This window comes from Nothobranchius furzeri, chromosome 14 (genome assembly GCF_043380555.1).
Source record: "Nothobranchius furzeri strain GRZ-AD chromosome 14, NfurGRZ-RIMD1, whole genome shotgun sequence".
Classification (NCBI taxonomy): Eukaryota; Metazoa; Chordata; class Actinopteri; order Cyprinodontiformes; family Nothobranchiidae; genus Nothobranchius; species Nothobranchius furzeri.
Genome location: NC_091754.1, coordinates 46,118,085 through 46,146,082, shown reverse-complemented (window position 1 = coordinate 46,146,082; position 27,998 = coordinate 46,118,085). Strand labels below are relative to the sequence as shown.

Below are 27,998 nucleotides of genomic sequence, written 5' to 3'. Positions count from 1 at the left end.
CCAGGTGAGGACATGTCTGCCTTTACCGGACAGTAAATATCAGGTGTTTAGTGACTTTAGTCTGAGTGATACTTCTCACAGCAGGAAGCCACACTCCAGTTTGACAGTTTAATACAGACACGCTACAGTTAACCTGAAGAAGAAATGACGTCATTCCCCCTTGACGAGCCAGAGGAGGGTATCGCTGCAGACCCGGAGACCGCAGGTTCAGGCTTGTACCGTTTTTGAGACAGCGCTGCCCACTGTTTGCTAGCATTCCAAGATGGAGTACGATTGGAGAGCAAGTATAGAACGTGGAGAACAGTATTTGTTTAATTAGTAAGAAGGAAGAAAACCAAAAACATAATGGACCATCCAATAGGATGTTGAGCTCCACACTAGTTCTACTCCAAAGGGACACTCAGGGACATCTCTTGATTTTTCTTTTCATCAACTTTTATTTTTCAACTCTGAGATTTGTTGGTTTCAAGTTGATCAATGCATGATTTCATCAGGCTGATAACCTTCAAAGCACATAAACAAAGGTTAGCAACAATATTTTGTAAACATTTCAAAAGTAAAAAATAAAATACATCAATCGAACATTTCAGATAAATAAACCATTGTAAATTAAATGAAAGAATTAACTTTACTTTAAAGTACTTCAAATGAATTAATAAAACCCCTTAACGAATTAAGTTAAATCAAGGAATCGAACAGTAAAGGGAACACCTTAACTGAATATTTCATCAAGTACCACATCAAGTAACAAAACAAATAAATCAACTGCCTTCAAGCTTGTTAATTAATGCTTTTAACCTTTTACCTTGCTAAACACATAAATTACCTATCCAACAATCACTCTCTTCAATCAAATCACTATGATAATGCAGTGCTTCAACTTACTCAGACAACCAGAAAACTCTCCAGGTACAACTTAAACACTTCACTAACATAAACCAGAAATATTTACCAACCATTGGTGTCTTTAGAGTAAACTTCAATAGTAGAGCTTGCTGTGCTGTTCCTGTTAGACTGAGGACTGAGAGCCACCATCCTGCATAGGTGTTTTTCATCAGCAATCAGCCGCCTTTTTGTTGGTGCTTTCTGGGAGATGTAGTTCTCAGTGGTGGTGGCCCAGTTAGACCTCAACCCAACACCAATAATAATGCAGCTGGGTTTTAAATAAAAATTTACTTTAATGAAATGTATTCAGTTTATCATTGCAAAGTTCCACAGCATTCTGCAATGAATTAATGAGCCAAATGTGTTTTGGTCCATCAAGGTGTTACGAGGTGGTTGATCTAAGAATGTCCAGAACCAAGACAATTGGAAAAAGTTTATTTATTTATTTATTTATAATTTTGTTTCTACAAACAACTTAAATATAACATAAATATGATAACAGCTTTTATTATTAAAAGTTACTCAGGATTTTTCAAAGTTGTATTCTGAGAACAACTTCACTGAAGCTTTAACAACGAATAAACTATTTTTAATAAGCTCCACCAACAATTACACATTTTATATGTAACTGTTAAACTGTAGAAGCTTGAATCTACGCTGTGTCCGAATCCAGAGGTAGGATGCTTGTAAGAGCGCATTTTGAGGTCGATGACGTCAAAGCGCAGCGACGAGTACTGTCCGAATTCCAAGAATCCTCATTCTCGCGTCCTCAAACGCGTCCTCACTCCACCCACATTTCGAGGATGGGTCTGATGGATCCTCACAGGAGCAAGGGTATCCCAGCATGCTTTGCGTGCCGGCCACTGGACTCGACACTCGCAACAACGGCGGACGGAGCGGGACAGCAGTACAGCTTAAAATGTAAGTTAGTTAAAAAATAGCGGTCAAAAAAAATAAAATACGTGTTTGGGCACTTTTGGATTGTTTTTTATATAAGATCTAATACCGCAAATTGTTTTTTTCATGTAATTTAAGGCTAAAACATGCCCCACCGAAAACCAGCTTGAATGTTTAATAGGAAAAAACCCACCGTAAACTAGCTTGATCCCAGCAGGCTTTTTAAAAGAAAATAGCAGTAGAAAACTAAGCTGAAAGCGGTTCTGTTTATAGACATCTTTCGTTTGTATAAGTAGATTTTAAGCAGAAATCAGCGAGAACGAGCTTGTATGGTGGTCCCGTCATAATTCCCGTGCCGTGTGTGTGCTTATTTAGCGAATAAAGCTTCTCATCATTTGTTTTAAGGTTAACACCCCACCCAAGGACGTAATTTTCACTTAAGAAGTGGAGGGGACACTGGGGAAGGGGGGGTATCTTTACAGTATGTTCTAATGAGAAACAGACTTCAACACAAATGGTTGTTTTCCGCTTGGTCCTAGAGCTCAACCAGTGTCAGTTTAATATAGCGTAATATTGTTTTTGAATGGTAAAAAGTGCAGGGGTCAAAACTTGACTTTGGAAAAGGTGGTGGGGTGGTGGGGGGGACATGTCCCCCCTGTCCCCCCAAAAAATTACGTCCATGACCCCACCGTACACTTGCTTGAAAGTCTAATAGGAAAAAACTCACCGTAAAAGATTTTGCATCTTATGTAATCATGTAACGAACGCCAAAAATAACGAAAACTAAGTTTAATGTTTAAGTTAATTTTTAAGAAACCACATTACTGATTTAATGTTTTTAATTTCATTGTAGGCGAAAAAAAACACAGAACACAATTTTCATCTCCCATGTTGATAAATTAAAATATTGTTTATTGCATGTTTTATCAACTATGATTTATAATCTGACTTTGTTCTTCTATTCCTCTCTATTCTCATCCAGAACCAGTACCTTTAAGGAGCATCTGTAATTTCATTATGCCCACAGTGTTCTCTGTTGTTAAATGACAATAAAGCCTTGTAATTCTAATTCCCTTTGTCTGTAGGACTGCAAGTGTCCAGGGTCAGGAGAGGGAGTCAGCGGAAAGCACACTGCTGAATGGACGAGGTGTTGGGACAGAGGCCTTCCACTATGCCTCCTGTCCTTATTGCTTCCATTCCCGAGGACACTCCAGGGCCAAGTGCAGCAGTGGGTGAGACAGAGGACAGGGAGAGTGGTGGAAGGAAGCCGGACTCCTCATCAGGGAGAAAAAGGAGAAGGGCTGATGAGCTCCTTGACCTGATCAGGGAGGACATGAGACAACAGAGGGAAGCGGAGGAGAGGAGAGAAAGAAGGATGGACAGATTTTTAGCATTGATGGAAAGGATGGCAGAGAAATGTTTTTTTTTCTTTTAGTTTCTTCTGGTTCAGGTTCTATATATGTGTTTGAATGTTTTTGTTATTTGTTTAAATGTAATAAAATTTCTATTAATTGATAACTCTTTTTTGATCATTAACAGTTTTATTCAGTTTTTAACAAGTAACAACATAATAAATAAATTGTAAGGGAACACTGTGAGGAATAAAAGTAAAGATAAAAGTAAAATGTATACAGTAAACTTGGAAAGCAGGGAGTCTTTGGTGGTGTTGCTAAATCTACTAAACATGGATCATCGAGGTGGATGGAGTGCAGGAACCGAGATCCGTGGCTGAACGTTTCTGGTTGGCAAGTGGAACATCAGACAGAGTGGTCTGCAGAGGGTGCTTCTGGATGCCTCATCTCACTGACCACTGCATCGTCCATCAAAAGGGTTTGCTGGGCTGGCTCAATCAACGGCTGTCACATCACTAACATTCAGATATATGCAAAAAAGGAGATCATGAGTATAATACTTGTAACTCTAGCAGATAACAGGACTAAATGATTTTTAAACTTTAACTACAAAGGCCGGTGACGTTTATTGAGCCGTCGCAGCTCCTCAAAAACCACAAATAAAATGAAATATTGCTGTGGATCCATTTTCAACGTTGCTACTAGCTTGTTAAGCCTGATTTATGCTTCTCCGTCTGCGTCAGTACGGAGACACGCAACGCCATTAGCCTGTTTGCCGCCGTCGCCGCCGTCACGGTAGCTAGGCAACTGGACCTGGGGGCGGGAATAAAAACGAGGCTAGTACTGTCCGAATTCAGAGCCAATGACTTCCGGTTTTAGCGGTCTAGCTAGACCGGCGAGGACCCGTACTCACAAGCATCCTACCTCTGGATTGATTCGGACACAGCCTACATCAGCCTTCAATCTGCAGTTGCACGTTAGTCCTTTAGAGGTCGCTGTCTCAAAAACAGTACAAGCCTGAATCTGCAGTCGGCCTGAATCGGCGGTCTCCGGGTCTGCAACGCACATCGCTGAGCACATCGCGTGTAAGCTCCGCCCACTCAGCGCGCGAAACCATCTCACCGGGAATTCTGATGAGATTGCGTACAACGTGCAGAACGTCTGTCCACGAGGGACCTCCGGGACTCCAAATCAACTTTATCCTGTAGGTAGCTGTTAGCTGTGTGTTAGCCATGCGAATTATGAGGAACTGAGCTAGCTAAACAGTGTTCAGCAGGTGGAGGTGAGTTGATAGGACCTTGACACACGGTTTTTGTTGTTCAATAAGAGTTCGTGTTAAATGTGGCCACACTGCTAGGCTAACGGCTACAGATAGCATCATTAGCCTCCAACCCTACAGCTAAGTACCCAGAGATTTTTTTAAAACAGGTTTTATTAACTTGTTGTCAATACATTCAGAAAATACATTCAATATATCCATGGATCACAATTTACAGTTGTTTACAATTGCAATAACATACATGCAACATTAGGAAAATATTAAACAAAAAAAAAAAAGAAATAAACAAAAAACTGACGAAAACATAAATAACTTAGAAACATAACACTTAGGGGTCTGCTGTGTCTAAGTTGAAATGATGAAATAAGTTGATGGTCTTTGTTAGTTTATTGTTCTTCTTTTTTAATTTGTCAATGCTGTTCCAATATTTCATAAGGTCTGTAATTCTGAAATTATAGGAGGGGATACTTTTCTGAAAAATCATTTTATGTAAATAATATTTTGCTAAAATAATGACTAAGTTAATTATGTATTTTTCATTGGATGATAAATGAGGGTTAGTAACAATAAGAAGTATTTCACATTTGCTTAAAGAAACATTTTTTTGTAACTTTCTGGAAATGTATCTTTGTAAATGGAACCAAAACAAATTTACATGAAAGCAATCAACAAAAACATGTTCAATAGTTTCTCCCTTACAACCACAAAAAGTACAGATGTCAGAAACATTTGGAAAAAAAATACAGATGTTTGCTTTTGACGGGTAATATCTATGAACAATTTTGAATAAAACTTCTTTTATCTTATCCACAATGACATATTGGTGAGGTAGCAGAAAGATCCTGTTCCAGAGTTTTGTATTCATCAAAGTCCATCGGTGTTTACATATCGGGGTTGAGACAGGATCAATTGCTTTTCTAATAACAGAATTATTACATTTCTTATCTGTGATTGGAATCCCAGAAATAGTTGGAGGTCTGACTGCTGCAGACAAGATAATGTTTGATTGTATGGTCTGTGCTGAAGAGAAAATACAATAGGGCTGCAACAACGAATCGATAAATTCGATGAAAATCGATTACTAAAAGCGTTGGCAACGAATTGCGTCATCGATTCGTTGTGTCGCACAACTCTTCCAAAAGCGCCCCCCCCCCCTTCCCGCCCGCCGTTGCGCGCAGACAGATCAGCGCGAGGGAGAGACAGCAGTTGTTTGGAAGAGGAACATGGCAGAAGCAGCGAGAGTCAAAAAAGTTAAAGCTTTTTAAGTTTGGGAGCATTTTCAGTTAAATCAGGCGAAGACATGCGTTATCTGCAACGTTTAGGTCAAACTTGGCATAGCACGGGATGATGCAGCGTCTTAAACGCAAGCATGTTGGGATCATCAGCGAGGAAGGAGAGAACTCTTGTGTCCGGGTAAATAAAAAACTTTTCAAAAGTGATTCATCCAAGTCCCGGATTATTACACAGGCTAGACATGCCCTAAGCTCGTCAAAAAAGAGTCTAAAGTCGTGAGCGCAACGCTTATTAGATGAGCGGGGGGACTCGCGCTGCTGCGAACCGGTTCCGCCCAAGGCCGGATTAACTGGGCAATTGCCCAGGGCCCACGAACTCTAAAGGGCTCAGGGCACGAGCAAAATACTGTATCTATAATTTCCCGCTTTATGAGGACTATGGTGACCGTACGTTCCGTTTTCCCCAGACATGTCCACTTTTCACTCTCTGTCCGGCGCGTCCGGACTGCGGGTTCTTGTATTGATGAAAATGTCCGGCTTTTCATCCAGGAGCAGGGATCGAATTATGGGGGAGCTGTATATCCTACACATCCGGGGAGCCGGAAAAATGTTTTCTATATTATATCATTTATATCATTTTTGGACTCTTTTGAGCAGAGAGCGGCACAGCGCATTGCTGCGCAGCGATCCAGGCAGCTGCTTCCAGCGCACGGTCCATTCTCAAAGTGGCGCAACCAAAAAACTATAATTAGCACACGATCGTTCATGTCTGCACATGTTCTCTATTTTCTGTCTTATTTGTGCCTGCAGCGCTCTGCTACTGCGGAGCTCATCACCTGTGCTGCGGTGATTTCACCTCACGCAGCATCGAAAACGCGCTCTGCGCTTTGCGGTCAGGAGATCCCTTTGATCTGCTCAGAAGTAACTGATGAGGTGAAAAGCTAAGAATCCAGGCAGCAGTTTTTCTGGAGAATTAAGAGGAGATGCAGGAAGATGAGAGACAGACAGGGCAGGAAAATAGTTAAATAAAAACAACAAAACAAAGTGTTGAAAAGTAAAATGTAGATAGATTTATCTCCACTACTACACGTTTTTACCTATAAAACAATAAGTTACACACATGTAATATTTATAAATTTGATACTATTCAGGTCACCTTCAACACTCAGTCACACACCCAGGGCCGTTTCAAGACATTTTGGGGGCCAAGGCAAAATGCCCCCCCCCCCCCCCCCCCCAAATAACTGGGCTCCCCAGAAGCCTCTGTGTAATTCATACCCTCTCCAGTAGTGTTAGTTATACAGTGTTTATAAAAGCCCCTCAGGCATTACTGACATGTCCTGATATTATCAGATGAAAAACTAAATTATCAGACATGCTGTCTCATCTGCTTCTTTTCTAAACTTGCAGAAAGTAACAAAACCATGTGAAAGCCACTATTTGTGGATTCTCTGAAATTTTCTATGGAGTGTGTGACAACTTATTTTTTCAGTCATTTTTGGAAATAGTGATCAATTTTGATTAATTCACAGCCTATGTTTAATTACATTTAAAATTAGTTGTTTGACATCCCCAGTTATAATAAATGTCCACAGATGAGATCAAACAAAACAGATGAGAACTGCCCTTAAGCTGTTTAACTTGGACCAAGCATTTTAGGTCACAGATAGATGTAGCTTAGGGTCTCTGTCTATACACCTTATAAGACAATTTAGGTGATGGCATGTTGTTTTTCTGCTATTGAACTGTTTTCTAATAATGTTGTGTTAAATAAAGTGAAGGAAGGAGAGAAATAACGTTTCCCTAGCAGTTTTTAAAAATTTCCCCATGTAATCCGATTAATCGATTAATCGTGTCGAGACCCCATCCGATTCATCGATTATCCAAATAACCGTTTGTTGCAGCCCTAAAATACAAACAGGGATGGATTTAATTACCATGTTATACTCTTCTTGTGAAGTATTAATATTATATTTTTCTAAGAAGTCTTTGTGGGATAATGTTTCGCCATTAGTATTTAGTAGATTATTCACAGTGTTTACATTATTTAATGACCATTTGTGTAGATAGAGTGTTTTATTGTTGTTTAAAATATATGTATTGTTCCAAATAATACAATTGTGAGGTGAGAAGTTGTGTTTAAAGATAAGATTCCAACATAATAAAGCTTGTTTATGAAAATTACTTAATTTAACTGGGAGTTTTCCTACTGAGAAAAGACATATCAACAGAAAGTTAAGTCCACCAACAGCATTAAATAGATTATCTGGGACAATATTCCACATGCTGTTAGGGCTTTTAATGAATCTTTTAATCCAATTGATTTTTATAGTTTGGTTTAATGAGGTAAAGGTTAGTGCATGAAGGCCCCCTTCAGCCACTGGATTTGAGAGAACAGATCTTTTTACCTTGTCAGGCTTGTTTTTCCATATAAAATTATAAAGAATTTTATCAAGTTGGGAGCAAATGGATTTGGGAATATCCAAGATTGAAAAAACATAGGCTGCTCTAGACATTCCCTCTGCCTTGCTTAGCAGAACTCAACCGTATATAGATAAATCTCTGGAGGCCCAACAAATAAACTTAGTTTTAATCGCCTGAGTATATTTAAGTCTGGAGTTTCTCTGTTATTTTTTGATATCTTAATACCTGAATAAGTTACTATGTTTTTAATAGGAATGTTACATATTTCAGATTGGCAGCTGTCCTTTAGGGGTAGAATTTCACATTTTTTGATATTTAGATTTAATCCTGATATTTTTGAAAATTCATATATTATAGATAAAGCTGTGGGTATTTGTTCAATATTTTGCAGAAACAAAGTAGTGTCGTCTGCTAGTTGCAAGATTTTGATTTCTTTGTCAAAAATTTGTATTCCCCTCAAAGGTGATTGTAGTATTAAATAGTTTAATATTTGGGCTACTAGCAAGAAGATATAAAGGGAGGCTGGGCACCCCTGGCGCACCCCTTTTTCTACGTTAAATCTTTGAGATGTGGCACACATGAGTTTGACTGAGCTATTGTTGTTTCTATAAAGTGTTTTCACTGCTTTGATGAAAAAAATACCAAAGCTTAAGAAGGTTAAAGTATCAAATATAAATTCATGGTTATTTGTGTCAAATGCCTTTTGAAAGTCTAAAAAACTGGGTCCCCAGAGAGTAAATAATTATAATTAATTAAGTCCAAAACTAATCTAGTATTGTTAGAAATATGACGTCCAGGTAAGAAGCCATTTTGGGCTTCATGAATAATGTCATTAATTCCATTAATTCCATATTTTAGTCACAGATGAGGTTGTTGGTTCACATCCAGCCACTCTAAACTCTGTGTGACCAGTGACTGAGCTGGTTATTAACTGGTGACCAGTAACTTGTGACCAGTGAATGGGGACTTGGTGGCTGGTGACCAGTGACCTGGTGACTAATGACCAGTATCTTGTGACCAGTGAACCAGTGACTGGTGACCTGGTTAATGGAAGGAAGAAGCTTGATTGTTTGTTTTTTGTTGGTCGTCTGTTTCTTTTTCACTTCTGTAAAAAACACTGATGATGCCCTAATGTCAAGCATAAAACAGCTGGACTAATTATGAAAATCAGCATGGAAACAGGTTCAGGTGCCTGTCTTCACAAGTCAATCGTGACCTTTGACCTTGCTGTTAAATCACTCTGGAGTTCCTGTAAGATGTGGAATCAATGACTCATTCAGTGAGACATCTGGATGTCCTGTCTGCGTTCCTGTGTGATTCACCCTGAGGAGACAATACACTACCTGTGTGTGTGTGTGTGAGGGGGGAAAGGGGGGGGGGGGGGGGGGGATCCTTTGTCGTCTGCTTCCAGGATCACTCCCTCTCTTTAGGGAAAGTAAAGTAAAGCCTTCAGAAAAAGCCACTAACGGATTAAGAGGATAAAAATGAACAGATGTTGGTTCAGACGCTTCTTCTCGTCTGTCTTGTAGTCGTTCCAGAAAGCTGCAGAGAAAGAAGAAGCCTTCCCAGACTCCGTGAGGACCCTGATATCCAGCCACTATGATCCGGTCTACAGGTTCCACCTGGGCTTCCTTAAGGAGACAGATCAGCGGCTGGCCCAGTGGTGGGTTCCATTGATCTAGAACTGGGTGGTCCGGTCCTGGTGTGTGTTGGGAGTAGAGGCGGTTCTGTTTGGGTTTTCCTTAAATGGTCCTTTAGATGTTTGATCTTTCCTGCAGGGTTATTCCTCAGAAACACGTGAAAATGACTACTTGGTGTTTTAGTTTGTGATGAAAATCAGAATGAGAGGAACTCTGGGAGTGGACCGGGTCAGCATCACAGCTCTTGTCTGACACCTGCTGGTGAGTAAGTGTTACCGCACTGTTGTTTTACAGGGAGGGCCGCTCCAACGCTCACATCAAAGGAGACTATCAGCGTATCGGTGATGTTTTACTGAAGAACATCCAGGGCCTGAGGGTAACTCTGCTGTTTATCTTCTTATTAACGCTTGGCTGGCTGCTCTGACTCTGGTTTGTACCTGCAGACGCTAACGGCCCACCTGCAGAAGCACCCCGAGTGTCTGGTGGAGCTGGAGCGGGCTGTCAGGTCGGAGAAATCCACCAGAAAACGAGACGTTCTGCTGCAGATTCTCGCAAATGTTAAAATAAAGTTTGTTTTCAGGACGAGCCGGAAGGTGGAAAGCTTATGCCGAGACTTTGAGCAGCAGAGGGTTTGCTACCTGCCCCTCTACATCTTCCTTCTCAGGCCTCTCCACCGCCTGCTGCACTACAAACTCATCCTGGAGAGGCTCTGCAAGCACTACCCCCCCACCCACGAGGACTTCAGGGACAGCCGCGGTACTCCAGCCCCCGTCTTCTACTGATTATTGTTGTTGTCCTCTGTTCTGACTCCCCGTCCCCCTCTGTCCATCCCAGCGGCGCTGGCGGAGATCTCTGAGATGGTTCTGCAGCTTCAGGGCATCATGGTGAAGATGGAGAACTTCCAGAAGCTCCTGGAGCTGAAGAAGGATCTGACCAGCATCGATAACCTGGTCGTCCCTGGGCGGGTTCGCATCTTTTTCCATGACTTGTGGATTTATTTGAGCTGCAGTTTCCGTTCTGACCTGATGTTTGACCCTCAGGAGTTCATCCGCTTGGGCTGTCTCAGCAAGCTGTCAGGAAAAGGTCTCCAGCAGAGGATGTTCTTCCTGGTAGGTCGTCATCCTGACTCTGATGTTGGAACGTCAGCATCTTGTCTTTGAGCTTCTTCCTCTGTGCTCCAGTTCAGCGACTGCCTGATGTACACCAGCAGAGGCACGACGGCGTCCAACCAGTTCAAGGTCCACGGCCAGCTGCCTCTCTACGGCATGTCGGTGCGTCACCAAAATAAAAGCTACGGTTCAATAATAAAAATAATCCTTCATTCACAGTTAATGAGCTTCAGATTAAGGCAACGATAAATAAATCAAAAATCAATCTGAAGATATAGATTTTATTTTGAAAAACCTCGCCACATCTGGCTGATGAATAGTGAGAGCTTGCCGAGTCGGAGTCGTCTCTGTTTTAAACTAAAGGCTGATTTTATGGAGCTTTTATTTTGAAAATCAGTCATAAACATGATGAAAACACTTTCAAAGTAAAACTTACAGGACAGGAGGAGCGTGGCTCTTTGATCTGAACTCTAACCTGGTGTCTTGTTGCTGGACGTCTCCTGCAGATCAGAGACGGTGAGGACGAGTGGGGCGTCCCTCACTCGTTCACGCTGCTGGGACCGCGCCAGTCGGTGGTGGTGGCAGCCAGGTACGTGATCTGAACACGGGTCAGAGGACCGGCCTCTCATCCTTGTTACGTCAGCATGTCTTTGTGTCTCGTTAGGACCTTCGTCCCAGTTTGCTTGTCCTGTGATTAGTTGGACATCGTGACCTACTTCAGAACAAAGTTGTGTTTGTGTGCAGCTGCGGGACGGAGATGGAGCGTTGGGTGGAGGACATCAGAATGGCCATCGATCTGGCAGAGCAGAGCAGCGTCTCCAACACCGAGCTGCTGTCCACCAGTCCCCAGGACAAGAGTAAGACCAGTTGGACCTACAGGTCCCAGTCTAACGGTGTCCTAGTGTCAGACTTGTTGCCTTTATCTAAACTCTGTCCTCTGCTGTCCTCTCAGATGTTGGACACCTGGGGACAGGTGTTTTTGACCTGTTCCCACCAACATTAAAGGTAGATGTCTCTAAAACGTCTGACAGAGACATGTCTTTTACCCGTAGAGCTTTTAGAGGATGCTGGAGCTGAGCTGGAGTCGGGGGAGGAGCTGTCCGGTTCACGCTCGTCCCTGGAGCGCCAGAGTCACCGTGGCAACACGACCGTGCACGTCTGCTGGCACCGTAACACCAGCGTGTCCATGGTGGACTTCAGCGTAGCCGTGGAGGTACCACAGCCCGTCTCTGTCTGTCCTGTCTCTGTCTCATGTCCCCTGTGCCTCCATCTTTGGCCTGTGTGTGTGATGTGGGTGGAGCCTGTGCTACACCGACCCCTGCTGGAGGAAAGCAGGTACTGCAGTGGCTGAGGGGGTCTGAGGGACGTGCTAGCTAACGCTGAAATAAGACTTCCTGTTTCTTGACCTGTGTTTTCCCGCCCCGTTGGTGCAGAACCAGCTCTCCGGAAACCTGCTGAGGAAGTTTAAGAACATCAACGGCTGGCAGAAGCTCTGGGTGGTCTTCACCAACTTCAGCCTGTTCTTCTACAAATCTCACCAGGTGAGCTCTGTTCTCAGGTGCTCAACCACCTGCTGTTCTGTGGAAACATTCCAGCTCCTCCTTGTTTTCTGCCACATTCCCGCAGGATGAGTACCCTCTGGCCAGCCTCCCTCTTCTGGGGTACTCAGTCACTGTTCCGGCCGAGTCGGAGAACATCCACAAAGATTACGTCTTCAAGCTCCACTTCAAATCCCACGTGTACTACTTTAGGTCGGAGAGCGAGTACACCTTTGAAAGGTGGGTGTCTATGAGGAATGTCACCGCCCCCGTGATGTCATCAAGCTGCGACGGGCGAGTCAAGGCCCCCAGCAGTCCCAGGTTTTAGTTTAGCGGGAAGGCGTGGGTGTGGATGGGAATATTAAACTAAATCCATCCTGGAATTATTGGAACTGCTTAATAGTTGATGATGATTTTCCATAACGAGGCAGGTTTCTGATTTAAACGTGAGGAAGACCTAAACGAGTCATTCCTGCCCTAACGCCAGCCTTTCTCCTCAGGTGGATGGAGGTGATCCGGAGCACCACCTGCTCCACCAGCCGCTCCCCGCTGAGCTCCAGGAAAGACCTTTACGGGTGACTCCGCCCCCTCAGCAGAAACTCGTTAAACACTAATCGATGAACTTTATCTTCACTGCCTGAATATTTTTCACTATTGTTTTTTCTGGCTGTTGTGTTTGGAGCAGCTGAGATGAGGTGCACGTGGGGAGTGGTGTGCACGTGAACACACTGCTAATGTCTGAGTAGGTGAAAGGTGACACACACTTTTACACACTCCGCTCTTCCTTGTACAGTATTTTGATACACTGTGAAGCTTCCTTGTGGTTGGTCGAAGACGACGAACCAGATTAAACTCTTCCGATCTGCTTCCAAACGCTCCGACTCGTTATTCAGACCTCTGCATCTTAGAGAAGAAACCACCTTCTTCAGCTTCATTCTGACAGCGACCACGCGGTCGTGTGTTAGAGCAGACATCAGAAACCAGCGCTGACGGGTCATCGGGTCTTGGACCGAGTGTGTATCCATGACTACAAACCGAAAGAGTTTAACAAACGTCTACCTGAGCAGGTAGAACAGGTCAGGCTACAGATCCAAAATAACCTGGAAACGAGTCTGAACCCGAACGGTAACCACTGCAGGGATGACGCGTTCCCTCCTAGTGCCGTCGGACTTCCACACGGAACCGGATGGAGGCGGGCGGACTCTACGGAGAAGGTCCTCTACAGGTGATGTGATGAACACAACCTTCGTCATTAAAGTCGTTCAGAAGACAGATCTTGGTTTAACGATCAGGCTCGACCCCAGCTGGTGATGGTGACCATTTATTTTATGTACCCGCCCCTTTTTAGTGTTGTAGGTTTTTATTTCATTATGAACTTGGCTAACATAGTTTAGCTCCATCATCATGATCTGTTCTGGAGGATTGGTCTTCTGTTGAGCCTAGTGGTTAGCCGTCCTGGTTACTTAGTAAAAGTACTAACAAGTCAGACTTTGAACTGTTTAAACCTTCTAGTATTAGCAGAAGGCAGCTGATGGTCCTCATCTCCAAACCTTGGGTCATAAATCATCCAGGAGGATCTGCTGCTCCCTGGTGGAGGGCTGCACCTCATCAGGCGAGAGACGGGGACACCTGGACACGTCTCCAGTCCAAGGGTTAGCTGGATTTGTTAGTGGGTGAGCTCAGCACCAGTGGAATGTGCTCATACCCCTCATACCTCTGATGCTCCTGAAGCGATGGTCCAGGACAAGCTTCTGATGAGAGGTGGCCAGAGGCACTTAGGTGATCGTTTCATGCTGACATGCATGTGACGGCGGGTTTGAAGGAGGATGCTGCTTCTCCTACAGAAATAAATCTTATTTTGAAAACTTACCAGACAAATCTGTTCCACACCAGCTGCCTCTCCTTGCTGGAGGTGACATCACTGGTTGTCAAATGCAAGAATTATGACTTCTTTGAAGTTCAGTAGCGACCAGATCTCCATATGACGCTCGGACCAACGACCTTGCTGTTGTGCTACTGGGACCGGTTACCGGTAGGTCAAAGGTCAGTCTGTTCATCTCGTTTCTGCGTGGTTCTGATGCGGACCCTAACCACTGCTCCACTAAACCCAACCAGCTACCGATGACGGTTGTTTCCTGAAGCTAGTTTTGAGTTTTCAGGTTTGTGTTTCTGGACTTATTGCTCATTGACTGTTATCTCGTTATTTGGCTGTGACGTAGGAGGACCCCGTTGGAAACCAGACGGTGTCATCAGCGTTTCCAAAGTCAAGCGTGACCTCTGAACTCAGGTCATCTCTGCTGAAAAATTATTAGTTTTGGTCAAACTTTTGAAGGAAGTGTTCAGAACCAGCTTGGTCAGCAGAAGCCACGAAGACTCAGATGTTGTCTGCTCCACAGGAGGTGTCAAAATGAGTTAAAGTCCCCTTCACCCATGACATGAAGTAGGAGGACACCAGCAGACTTTATGATGTTTATGCTTCAGATATCATTTATAATCATTTATGTTTTAATCAAGTTAAATAATTTACATAATCAAAAGGAAACATGATTTTTAGATAATCTGATGTTTGATTTTCATCAAGCTGAATGATTTAAATAGTTGATTTAGTTGGGATTTAGATTTTCATGTTGAAGAATAAATGAGAAGAGTTGACCAGCAGCAGAGTTGGGCCAATGAGGAACGTAGCTTAACCACATTTGAGCCAAGAGGCCGTTGAAGGAAGTCACATACAACTGAAGAGGTCTTGGATACTTTCCAGACTAACACAAGCAAACAGATGAGCTGAGTCACTTCAATAAAGGATGTCTCCTTTTATGGAAGCCCAACGCTGGACCAGCTCCAAGGGTGGAAAACGAGGAGAGAAGCGCAGACGTTGGTTCGTCCACTCGCGTCTTCCAGAGCAGCCACACTGGCTGGAGAAGACCGAAGACAATGTCCAGAGGTCAAACCCTATTAGAGATGCTCTAGGTTAGAAGTTCAACTGCCATTTTCTAAGGTTGATGTGGTTCCATCGGGTTCTAGCTTTTACTTTAAATCTATTTTTCCATCGAGTCTCGGGACCGAGACGGTCGATTGGAGTTGGGAGTAGAACGGTTGATCACCTGCCTCGAACAGCAGGAAAGGGAAGAGGATCCTTACAATGGATTATGTCGGCTTTCCTCGGTCCATCCACCCAAATTAAGGATTATTTACAAAGAGTTCAGCCATTTCAGCTCTGCTATGAATGTGAGTGTGAACACCATCAGTAAATTCATTCAGATTTATTATTATTGTTGATTTTAACCAGTCGTGATATTTGAGCTGTTTGCCTGCCCTGGCTAGAAGCTGTGCTTAATAAAGTTACAGGCTAGATAAAGTAGTTGTGTGGTCCATTCCATGGTGGTAAAGCAAGTTATTTATATATTCAGATATACTAACATTTAAAGATTTAATTCAACTATATACAGCGACGTTCATGTTTAAAGTGCATAGGAAATTATTACCAAACAAATTATTAATGCTATTTATAAAACCAGATAACCTATAATTTCAGATACAAACTTAACTTTAGGCATACATATTTTAGAACAACATTAAAGTCATTTTGTATTTCTGTTACGGGTGTAAGAGTTTGGAATAAGCTAGGTGAGGATCTAAAGCAAAGTCCCTCATTGCATAAGTTTAAAGAAGTATAAAAAAATTATACTAATTAATTACATGGAGGAGGCGGAAAGGTTGTAAGGGTGTTGCATTTGATTGTAATTGTCTATAAGAACATAAGAAAACAAATGTAAATTTTGTTTGTGTGATTGAGGATAAAACATGTTATAGGAAAATGGCAATGACACTCAGTGTAGGGAAAATATATATATTTTTGTTTTATCTTTCTTGAAATTTGGTTTGGGGGGGATTTTATAAGCTACCGGAGCTTCGTTCCCTTCCTATTGAACATGTTCTACATATACATATATATATATATATATATATATATATATATATATATATATATGTGTGTGTGTGTGTGTGTGTGTGGGTTTCTTTTTGGATACTTTGGGTTGTTTATTGATTTGCATATTCAATAAAGGAAGAAAGAAAGGAGGGCTGGAAAAAGTTACAGCTACAAAAGTACCCATCCTCACATGATCTTCAGTGTCTGTCTTCTCTTAATGTAAATTTGAGGCCATGATCTCCATAAGCATCGTAGTTCTCGTAGGTCGGAAGTGAAAGCCAGTCGGGTTGGTAGGTTGTGGTGCTGTACACAAACGCCTCTGTCTGGCTTCCTGGTGGCTTCTCCTCCCTGTTTCCCACCCACTCCTTGATCTCCAGGTCCACAACGGTCCTCTGGTACTGGGTGGGAATGCACTCGAAGTCGTCCAGGTATTTCAGCATCTTCGTGTCTACTTGGTAGAGCTCCCCATGGACCCTCTGGCCCTTTCTAGGGAGGTTGAGGAGGAACGGTATGTTGTACTTGCCAGCAATCACGAGTGGGTATCTCTGGGTGGTGACGGCTGTGCCGAGGAACTCTGCTTTCCCGTTGTTTCTGTCCAGCACATAGCAGTAGTTAGGCTGACCCTTCTTCAGGGAGCCATAAAAAAAGACACAGGCCATGAGGTCAGAGGGGACCTGCAAAACAACGAGAGGAACAAAACATGTTGGTGTCAAAGCATGAACTTGAAATGGTTCTCCATGCTGTTATCTCCTCCCGTCTAGATTACTGTAACACACTTTTCACACGTTTTAACAAAAAAGCCCTTGACCGCATTCAGCTGGTCCAGAACTCTGCAGCGAGGCTCCTAACTGGAGCAAACAGAAGAGCACACATCACTCCTATTCTAATGTCTCTGCACTGGTTACCCGTTAACTTTAGAGTTCATTCTAGAATCCTGACTAGAACTTTTTATGCTCTACATGGTCAAGCTCCTTATTACTGAATTGTTTAAGGCCTTATGCTCCAACCCGAGCCCGCAGGTCCACACACCAGAATCTTCTAGAAGTTCCAAAGACCAGATATAAAAGTTGAGGAGATCGCTCCTTTCAGACTGTTTGCACCCCGACTCTGGAATGATCTTCCTTTATCCTTACGCAGCATTGACAGTCTGGACACTTTTAAAAAGCAGCTAAAGACCCTTTTATTTAAAGCTGCTTTTAACTAAACCTTTTATTTTCTTGTTTTTAACTCACAATTTTAATCTTTAATCTGTTTATGAAAATTTATAATTTGATGACTTTATTTTTTCTGATGTTAATCTAGTTCTGTTTTGAGAGCATTTTGATTTTATGATGTTAATCTATTTATGATTTTATGACTTTGTTTTATTTTGATCTATGTGAAGCACTTTGTGATTCTATGTCTGTGATACGTGCTATATAAATAACATTTACTTACTTACTTACAAAACTTTGATGGGATTTATTTGGTTTCTGCAGGTGGAGGCTCAGCCCAAGTCCCGCCCATCTACTTTTACTTCTAATGAATGAGCGTCTTAAGACTTTTTAACCCGGACAACTTTATCAGTCATCCACCTCTCCACCTCCAAACCCACGTTTCCCGTATTTTCCATCCACAAATAAAACGTCTGCCACGTGTGTTTGAACTGCTTCACTCATGGGTGTATTAACGTTTACACTATTCCTGCAAGATGTCTTCAATCTGTTCCACCTGTTAAAAGTGTGCACCACACATATTACTGGTGGTAGTCTAGGTACTGTGGAGGAAAGGAGAAACCAGCAGAAACACGTTGATCACATTAAACCAATAATGAATAATGCTCATCATCCTACGACTGTCCGGCGCTTTATTAAACTGGTCTGATAAGTCCAGATGGACCCTGGTCCAGAGTGATGGTGCATCAGGGTAAGAAGAGAGGCAGACAAAGTGATGCACCCATCATGCCTAGTGCCTACTGTACAAGCCTGTGGGGGCAGTGCTATGATCTGGGCTTGCTGCAGGTGGTCAGGTCTAGGTTCGGCAACAGGAAGTGCTCCAAAAATGAGGTCAGCTGACTACCTGAATATCCTGAATGACCAGGTTATTCCATCTTCCCTGATGGCAAGGCCATATTCCAAGATGACAATGCCATGATTCATTGGGCTCAGATGGTGAAAGAGTGGTTCAGGGAGCATGAGACATCCTTGTCACACAGGGGTTGGCCACCACAGAGCCCAGACTTTAACCCCATTGAGAATCTTTGGGATGTGCTGGAGAAGGCTTTGTGCAGCAGTCAGACTCTACCATCATCAATGCAAGATCTTGGTGGAACATTAATGCAACACTGGATGGAAATAAATCTGGTGAAGCTGCAGAAGCTAATCGAAACAACTCCATAATAAATGTGTGTTGTAGTCAAAGCTAAAGGTGGTCCAACCGAATTTTAGAGTGTGTGAGCTCTTTTGGCCAGGTGGTGTATAATAGTCACATAACAATAGTCTAAGAACAAGGTTGGGCATTTATGGGTAACTACCTTTTAAAAGGTGTTTACTGTTAGTTTGCTGCTGTGCTGTTTCCTCATGGTGTTCATAAACATCTGTAAAGCTGCTCAGGTCAGATAAGCATCTGGTTAAACCCTAACCTTCTCTTTCTACAGTCACTGAGTTAAACTAGACCAGAACATGCTTTTGTGCTTTCTAAAATTCAGAGGTGGAAAGAGTACTAAAATGTTGTACTTAAGTACAAGTATAATTACTTTCATGAAATTTTACTCAATTACAAGTAAAATTACCTGCCTCAAAATGTACTCAAGTAAAAGTAAAAAGTAGCTTATTTCAAATGTAGTCAGAGTAAAAGTTACTTAGTTACTTTTTTGACTGCAAGGACGGGCTCTTCTGAATAGTTAAAAAAAAGGCAATGGGGTATAAATGTCAAAGTGGCAGTTTTTTTAATTAAATGAACAAATATGCATATTGAAGTACAAAGGCAGTTACACTGCAAACTAGTAACATAAATTAGGTTATAGTCACAAGCCCATGACTTTTCCCTGAATGCTTATTTAGAGCAGCTGATTTTTAAAGTTAGCAGAGTTCATCTTTGGTAGTGGGTTCACTCACTCATTTAAAGATATCGGCCAGAGGCAAAATTTGTTTGAACAGCATGTGTAAATGTGTATTAAAATCTCAGATGAAAAAGGTTTTTGGATTTTGACGGCTGGAATTGTAAGAAAATCTGATGTTTGTGACTGGCGCAGGAAAAACAGAAACTAACTTCCAGTCTAAGCCCTGGGCAGCTGGTGACGTTTCACATGGAGCTCTGCTGAAACAGCTGTAGTAAACAACGCCTGGCTCCGCTGTTTCTGCGTTAGCGTTATAGCAGAGAACAATGTGTCATCAATCAGATGTAGCTTCTGAAGCCTCTACTAGTCCATCAGATTTGTTTTTTCTCTGGGATACGGCGACGAGAACGGATGTTAGATTACTGGAGAAGTTCAACCGAACTTCGACCCCGCCAGCTGGATATCACTACAAGAGGTGCAGACATGTTTTAGACCGTTTGACTCAGAAGACCTGCGACCTGATTTGGACATAGAGGAGGATTCTGTTCATCTTCAGAACCAAAATCGGTACAGTTTGTTTACTTTTCTTAAATATTTCATTTCTGTGCTCCACTGGGAGCTCTAAGCTGGCAAGTTTTCAGCTGGTTTTAGCTCCATCATGTGTCCCAATATAGTTCAGTAATCTACAGTTTTACTGCTGTGTGTATTTATTGACATAACTCTGGAAAATAATGAACCTAAAATTGACCAGAATAAATCTTCCTGATGTTGGAGTAACTCCTTAGCTCAATTCGTTGTTTGCACTAATCCAGGATGTCATGGAGGTTCTAATGTTGAAATATAGAGATCATCTTTTAGATTATATCTCTCTGTGTGTGTGTGTGTGTGTGTGTGTGTGTGTGTGTGTGTGTGTGTGTGTGTGTGTGTGTGTGTGTGTGTGAGTGCATGCGTGCGTGTGTGTGTCGTAGCTTTCCCAAAGGACTTGTTCTTTCCTTACCAGAGCGAACACGGTTAGTTTTGCTGCAGTCATGCTAACGGGACTCGTCTGGAGTCCAGAAGTAGCGGTGCGGTTCTAGATGGATTTATAGATGTAGGTTATTATTTTAGATCAGACCTGTTATTTAAAAATGCGTGTAGGACATAGACACATGGCTCAGACCTTTTGCTGCAGCTGTAAACGCAATTTTACGTAATAATTACGAGCATGAAAGTAAACAAATAACAGTGATTCACAATATTAGCATCAGCAGCTAGCTTGTTTTACGTGCTGGAGTGACGTATGCGAAACACAGTTCTTCACTGTCTGGAGGAGAGGATTTGGATTTTCTGTAATCATTTATGACAAAAGTCCTTAATAAAATAAAAAACTGGACCCAGTACATGTTTATATAGATGGTAAAGTGTAGTTATTTTGCGTTTCTACAATTTTAATGCCAAGCCAATACCTTTAACCCTTCACCACTGAAATCTGTTTGTTCATTCCAATCCTCCTAAATAATCCTGTCAGAACAGGCCGTGGGAGCCTAGGTGTTACTAGAACTAATGGTGTCTCCTCACCAGCGTGAGCCTCCAAACTGTGAAGGTTGGTCTCCAAACATGAACTTCAAATTCATGCATTTATCTCCTCTTGTAACACTTTAACATGTTTTAAAAGGCTTGCATCATGATATGTTACACCTCCCAGACCAAAGATAAGATAAAACATTATCATAAACACTGCAGAGACGTCATTGTTTATTAAATACAAGTTATTTTCCTGAGCCATTACTTCAGCCAAGATATTGGATGCATGGATTTGATGAAGCCATGCTGTCTTATGCAGACCTACACACACACACACACACACACACACACACACACACACACACACACACACACACACACACACACTGTAGCATGTTAGAATCATTTGAATGACTAATTTAACTAAACTGAACTGCTTTAGTAATAATTTAATCTCTTATTCTGGAGTAAAATAAAGAAACAAGCTAAATCATCACATATCTGTGGCATCAAGAAGCATCTTCTGAGTTCAAACACAGGGATGGAGCACAATGTTTACACCTGAACAGTATCAGGATTAACTCACAGAGGCCTGCAGGTCTTCTGTTTTATGAGCAGAGCGCTGAGAATCCGCTTCTTAGGAGCGCTAAACGTAATTTTGCCGCTTCCGTGCGCGGTATGGAAACACATTTTTTTTTTTTTTTTTTTTTTTTTTTTTTTTTTTATTGAACTTTTTCATTTACAAACAACATGGCATAGATTCCTTTGTTTTACATTATCTGGGATCAGGTGCAAAAAAGGATAACAAAAGAGATTTTGCGTAGAGAGCAAGAATATTTGTGAAGGAAACAATCTAACAAAAGATAAATAAATAAATTAAACAAACAAAAACAAAAAAAAAAAGAGACAGAGCTAGGGCTTTGTTTTCAAATCATACTTTTCAAAAAGATTAAGGAGTTTCATTGCATGTTTACTTTTCATAAATTTAAGGGCTTTGGAGAAAGAAAGACACTCGTTATGAAATGCATAGAATCTAGGTTTCACCTTTCCATATCTACATTTGTGAATATAAAATTTAGCAACAATGATTATGTTATTTACCAGAAAGTCCCACTCAGTATTATCTAATATGGCTCCATAAATGACATCGTTCTCCGACAAGGGTTCAATACGCATCTTTGTGTATAGCCAGTCATGTATATCAGTCCAGAGAGCTTCAGAGTAGATGCATTGAAAAAATAAATGAACAGAGGTTTCTATATCATCACAAAATACACACTTATTTGTTTCAAAACCACATCTCTGTCGTAAGAATTCCCCAGATGGGTATACGTCATTTAAAACTCTATAATGGATTTCTTTGGCTTTTGGAGTTATAGGAAATTTGAGGTATTTAGAGCGTAATGAGTATATAATATCTATGGAGAAAATTTGTTTAATGGAATTTCTGAAAGGCAGTGAAGGGTGTGAAATATCATCAAGCATTTTTCTAATTGTTTTATTAGGAGTTTTAACGCTCTTGAAGTCGAAGTTCCCAGCTACTAGATGAGGAAGAGCAGGGGAGACTGAATGAGAGTTCGAAACAATTTCTTGAATTAGATTTAATGTAGGAATAGGGATGGCTCTTATTATGGAAGCGAATGAATTCTGATCAACTGTGATATTATATTTATGACAGAAATTTTCATGGGTCATCACACGCCCATCATTATCAGTTAAATGAATTAGGGACCAAATGCCTTTGTCCATCCAGTCCTTCTTATATAATGATTTGTTTTTAATTGTAATATATCTATTGTTCCAAATTGGCGTGTTGTGTGGAGTGAAATTATGGTTGTATAAAAGCTTCCAATATAAAAGGACTTGTTGGTGGAACTGGGATAATTTAATCGGAAGTTTCTTAATATTGAAATCGCATTTTAACAAAAGGTCAATGCCTCCAAACCTTTTGAAGATTTCCCTGGGTATATGATACCAGAAGCTTTTATTGTTAAAGAAGGATTTTAACCAGTTAATTTTCAGTGTTCCATCCATGATCTCAAAGTCTATAGCTTGTAGTCCACCATCTTTATATTCTTTGGTCATTTCTGCTCTCTTAATGTAATGCATTTTTTTCCTCCATATATAATCAAAGTTGATTTGGTTGATCTTTTTAATGGCTCTGTTAGGAATGGTCAGTGAATATGCGGGGTAGATACATCTAGATATGCTCTCCATTTTAGTAAGAAAGACACGCCCAAGTAAACTGATGTCTCTCAACAACCAGGAGTTTAGTTTAGTTTGACACTCTGCTATTGTTTTCCATATATTCAAGTTTTCCCTTTCAGTTGGGTCTTTGGATATATGTATTCCTAAGTATTTTACCGTTGACCTAATAGGAATGTTATATGCTTCTGTTAAATCACTTTGATGAATTGGCATTAACTCACATTTTTTTAAGTTAAGACTAAGTCCGGAGGCCTGGGAAAACACCTTAAGAACTTCTATTATCTTAGGAGTCTCTGTAAGATGTTTCATAAAAATAGTTGTGTCGTCTGCAAGTTGGCTAATGATTACAGGTAATCCCATAACATTTAAGGGAGCAATATCTGAATTTTTAATAAAGATAGAAAGCATTTCTGTAGCAATTATAAAGAGAAAGGGAGAGATAGGACACCCTTGTTTAACCCCTCTTTTAATATCAAATCGTGGTGACGTTCCATTTGGTAATGAAATAGAGCTAGTTGCATTATCATACAGAGATTCAATGGTAGCACAGAATTTGTTTCTAAAGCCTAACTGTTTTAAACATTGAAAGATAAAGGGGTGTTCAATAGAATCAAAGGCTTTATAAAAATCAAGAAATAAGATAAAACCGTCATCATCAATTAAGTGACTATAGTCTAGGAGATCCATCACCAAACGAATGTTATTGTGAATAGATCTACCTTTCATAAAGCCAGATTGGGAATCACTTATAATTGAGTTTAATTTGCTTTTTAATCTATTGGCATAGGCTAAGGTTACAATTTTATAATCAGTATTCAATAATGTTATGGGTCTAAGGTTATCTATAATTTTAGAGTCTTTACCGGGTTTTGGTATCAGAGTAATTAGGCCTTGTTTCATAGTGGGAGGAAAATATAAAGTATCAGTTGCTTCATTTAACATAAGAATAAATGGATTTTTTAACAGATCCCAAAAGTGTCGATAGAAATTAGACGTTAGGCCGTCACAACCGGGGGATTTATTTATGGCTAAGTTTTTAACTGCGTTGTCTAGTTCAAGCATAGTAATATCAGCATCGCATAACTCTGCAAAATCATCATCTATACTCGGGATAAATTTCTTAATGTGATCGAAGAAAAAGTTTGAATCAGTCTCAGAGAAGGCCGCTGAGTATAATTTGCTGTAGAAAGAGGTCAATTCTTTTGCAATTAAAGTTGGATCTGTACATATTTGATTTTGAATTAATAATGTTTTAATTGAATTTCTTTCTTGCCTTCTTCTTTCTAGTTGACAAAAATAAGCTGTGCTTTTTTCACCATCTTCAATCCATTTAGCTCTGGATCTTATGTAGGCTCCTTCTGCTTTTTTTAGATACATTTCATCAAGCTTACCTTGTAGAGTTAATAATTTTTGTTTGTCACTTTCATTTGGTGATGCCTTATTACAATACGTATTAATTTCTTTAATTAGATTAAGTTCTGCTAGTTTATTGTTTTTGTGAAATGATTTCCCAAAATGGATGGAGAATTCTCGAAATTTGAATTTTAGAAACTCCCACTTTGACACATAAGACCCTATAGTGTTATCAGCCATCACTTCAGTGATTAGAGATTTAATACCATCACAGTATTCATGAGAAGTTAGTAATGCAGAATTGAATTTCCAGTAGCCTTTATTTCTGAGTCCACCGCCAGGAGGCGCAAATTTCAACTTTATAACTGAGTGATCAGACAGAGGAGCTGCTGACATGCAGCAGTCTGAGACATGAGATGTAACTGAAGCAGAAATTAACCAGAAGTCAATCCTAGATTTTAGGTTATTATTTGGTTTGAACCAGGAGTATTGTTTAAAATTAGGATTTGCCAGGCGCCAGGGATCTACTAAGCTGTGATTGCCACAGAAATTAGATAAGGTGGAATTATGAGAACTATGTTGACACCTAGAAGGGTATCTATCCAAATGCTCATCATAAACCATGTTAAAATCACCTCCAACAATAATACTTGCACTTGGGTAGGTTAGTTTTAGATTAGTGATATTGTTAGAAAGTTCTGTAAGCAAGAGTTTATTTTGATTTGGGTTGTTAAAACCATAAATATTAGCCACAATACAATACTGGTCATCACTATTTAAAACACAGATTAGCCAGTGACCATTGCTGCTAGATTTAGAAGCTACTAATTTCCAAGGAGAATTACAAAATAGAATGGCCACTCCTGCTGATTTGGTGGAGCCGTGGTCAAAAAGAATTTTATCCCCCCATTGATTAATCCAGAATTTTTCGTCCTCCTGTTGTGAGTGTGTTTCTTGTAATAAAATAATGTTAGCTTTCTCTCCCTTACAAAACAAAAAAATAGATTTTCTCTTATTAATGTTTCTTAAGCCCCTAGCATTCAAAGAGATGCAAAACAGATTAACATTCATTATTAAACTAACTAAACTAACTAGCAACTGCTAGAGAACAATAACTTCAACCGACTTTTGGAAAAGTCTGCGAAAAAAAAAAGGACATAAGGCTCAAAAAGGCACAAAAGGATATGTTAATGTCCCTTCAATATTTTGAATTATTGGACCATCCGGACCGTATTTAAGTCTTCCTGTTCTTCAGACCGTGATTTTGTGACCATCGATGTAACCGTCTCCTCCTCTGTAGTACGCTCGTTTTCCAGCCGCCCGTGCTTGTTGAATTTTAGGCCACAGCGCCATTCGAGCCTCCCTGTCAGCTTTGCAGAGGTCTTCAATGAATCCGATCCCCAGTTCTTTGCAAATGGAGGAATCCTTGGTCATCTTCCACAGCGCGTCACGGTGTAATCTTTGTGTGAACTGGACGAGGACATGCCTGGTTCTTTTCTCCTCTCTTTTCCCCAGCCGATGAGCAGAATCCACGATATGGTTGATGTTCGGAGCCCATTCAGGTGAGATTTTTTTCAGCAAGTTTGCTATCATATCTCGCGTGTCTTCTCCTTCACGTTCCTTTAATCCTTTGACTCTGAGGTTCCATCGGCGTTTGTACCTCTCTAACTCCAGGACACTTTCCATTAGCATGGTGTTATCTTTTTTATTGACTGATACCTCTCGCTCCATGGTTTGTAGCCGCGTTTTACAGTCTTTGATCTCCGCTGCGTTGAACTCCACTGCTTTAGCCATGCTAGCTAGCATATTGGAGTTGTGACTAATTTGCGTGCCGAGGCCCTCCACTTTATCTGTGAGCTTTTTTATCGCTTCAAGGATGGCCTTCGTACCTTCATCTGTAGTCTGGTCCTTCATTTTGGAGGTTGTTTTGTTCTTTGCCGGAGAGAAAGGGTCTTTCCTTTTGAGGCTCTCAGCCGAAGTTTCCATCTTTGCTGCGTAGTTGTGGTGGGTAGCGGCCGTGTCACGTTTTGAAGACGGTTCCATGGCTTAACTCTTTCTTAAAAGTGAATTTCACAATGATATAAAGCTTGAAATATCTGGTGAATATAGCTGGATGGTCAGGTTGTTGAATAACTGGGACAAATAGATTGCGTTCAGAATTTGTGATGCACCCGCTCCGCCATTTTGCCGGAAGTCCGGAAACACATTTCAAACAGGAACCGAGTCTGGTTGCCGAACCGAGCAGAATTCTGATGACGTCACACCGGTGCGCGAAGGTGCAGGTTCCAACCCACAGGAGAGGAGGGAGAGAGGAGGTAAACAGCGAGTGGCTCACAGAACTTTTGTTTTTGAGCAAAACTGCGGTAAAAATGGCTGTTTGTCCTCATCATAAAGCGTGTAGCCCCCCCTCCCCGGTTTAGACGTGGTGCTCATGCAGGTGTCTCTTTCTTTTCCGACGCTGCTACACTTAATATTTTTAATTTATTAAGCCTACAATTTATTTTTACTCAGTAACGGATATGATTTAAAATGTAGCGAATTACAATTCTTTTTTAAAAACTTACTCTATTAAAAGTAAAAGTACAGATTTTAAAAACGACTTAAAAAGTATAAATTTACAAAAAAGCTACTCAATTACAGTAACGTGAGTAAATGTAATTCGTTACTTTCCACCTCTGCTAAAATTTTATCTATAAAATCTGCCTAGTTACCATGACCCTGCTGAACCAACCAACCCGTCTACATCTGATCCTGGTTCATCATCACTGACAGACGCAGCATAATGTACAAGCTGCGCGTTTCAGGAAACATAACCAGTGGGTTAATGCACATAACTCAGCTCTCTAACCAGTGTGAATCAAGCCGTAAAACTGACGTTAAACACGTAAAAACTATCCACAGACAACAGCTGATGACAATAAAAGTTGGGGGGGGGGGGGGGGGTGCCTCAACGAGTCTTTTAACAAATAAACTATTACAAACGCGCAGAGCAGCATTACCTGGATAAAGAAGAGGTCTGATGTAAGAACCCACAAGCAACGCGAGGCTACAGACATCACACGTACACGCCCCGTGGGCTGATGCTGCCGGAAACTTTATTTGGAATCGTAGTACGTTCAAGGAAGATCCCGCCTTTCTTGCCTCTGATTGGCTAGAAGAGCTCTAGTACCATTGGCTATTTAATTTAGCAACAAACCATCTTCCCTCGCTAAGAGCAAACTGTCCTCCCGCCACAAGAACAGCTGTTTTTATTTTTTTTAAGAAAATGCGAATTTTAGCGCTTTAACAACTGCAGAGTGTTCCACCGACCACCAGGATGCACTGCCGTCAGGTAAAAGGATGACGTCTGGGATGTTACTGCAGTCACGTGCCGCTACTCATCCACCACGTGATTGTCTGCACACAGTTGTTAAGCTTTTTAAGTCGTTTTTCCAATAAGCTAGTGTTGGTTTGGTCTTAAAAATGCGACATTTATGTATAAATTGTTTGCACAAAATTAATAACACATTAACACCACAATTAACTTTCTTTTCTTTCAAAAACACTCCAAACATGATCATATTTAAGGTAAATGGGGTAATTTGAATCCCACTGGAACAAAGCCAGGCATGAA

At 41.1% G+C, this 27,998-nt stretch overlaps 2 protein-coding genes across 4 annotated transcripts; one reads left to right on the top strand and one right to left on the bottom strand.

Moving 5' to 3' along the window:
* The first annotated feature begins 262 nt into the window (after positions 1-262).
* Positions 263-13,229, top strand: LOC129163964 (FERM, ARHGEF and pleckstrin domain-containing protein 1). Its single transcript, XM_054743329.2, has 16 exons — positions 263-303; positions 2,868-2,962; positions 4,157-4,338; positions 9,599-9,732; positions 10,004-10,085; positions 10,153-10,214; positions 10,290-10,465; positions 10,544-10,674; positions 10,750-10,818; positions 10,891-10,980; positions 11,325-11,407; positions 11,563-11,675; positions 11,871-12,031; positions 12,252-12,359; positions 12,445-12,596; positions 12,857-13,229. Exons 1-16 carry the CDS (start codon positions 263-265, stop codon positions 12,933-12,935), a joined length of 1,758 nt encoding a protein of 585 aa, XP_054599304.2. The 3' UTR covers positions 12,936-13,229.
* A 3,152-nt stretch (positions 13,230-16,381) lies between these two features.
* Positions 16,382-27,674, bottom strand: LOC129163897 (gamma-glutamylaminecyclotransferase B-like). 3 transcript variants are annotated; one of them, XM_054743048.2, is made up of 2 exons: positions 27,385-27,674; positions 16,382-16,958 (listed from the first exon to the last, which is right to left on the bottom strand). In XM_054743048.2, the coding sequence occupies exons 1-2, from the start codon at positions 27,439-27,441 to the stop codon at positions 16,482-16,484; spliced, it is 534 nt and encodes a 177-aa protein (XP_054599023.1). In that variant the 5' UTR covers positions 27,442-27,674; the 3' UTR covers positions 16,382-16,481. The 3 variants fall into 3 exon arrangements, with proteins under 3 accessions (XP_054599023.1, XP_070400249.1, XP_054599024.1); XM_070544148.1 differs by lacking the exon at positions 27,385-27,674 and adding an exon at positions 27,097-27,164; XM_054743049.2 differs by lacking the exon at positions 27,385-27,674 and adding an exon at positions 21,411-21,512.
* Between the last annotated feature and the right edge of the window lie 324 nt (positions 27,675-27,998).

What these genes read in the sequence shown, in the direction of transcription:
- LOC129163964 (XM_054743329.2), top strand. Translation starts at nt 263, where the DNA reads ATGGAGTACGATTGGAGAGCAAGTATAGAACGTGGAGAACA. An exon ending in AGTATAGAACGTGGAGAACA is followed by an intron (nt 304 to 2,867) that starts GTATTTGTTTAA and finishes CTTTGTCTGTAG; the next exon opens with GACTGCAAGTGTCCAGGGTC. An exon ending in TCGGTGGTGGTGGCAGCCAG is followed by an intron (nt 11,408 to 11,562) that starts GTACGTGATCTG and finishes GTTTGTGTGCAG; the next exon opens with CTGCGGGACGGAGATGGAGC.
- LOC129163897 (XM_054743048.2), bottom strand. Translation starts at nt 27,441, where the DNA reads ATGTCTGTAGCCTCGCGTTGCTTGTGGGTTCTTACATCAGACCTCTTC. An exon ending in CAGACCTCTTCTTTATCCAG is followed by an intron (nt 16,959 to 27,384) that starts GTAATGCTGCTC and finishes GTTGTTTTGCAG; the next exon opens with GTCCCCTCTGACCTCATGGC.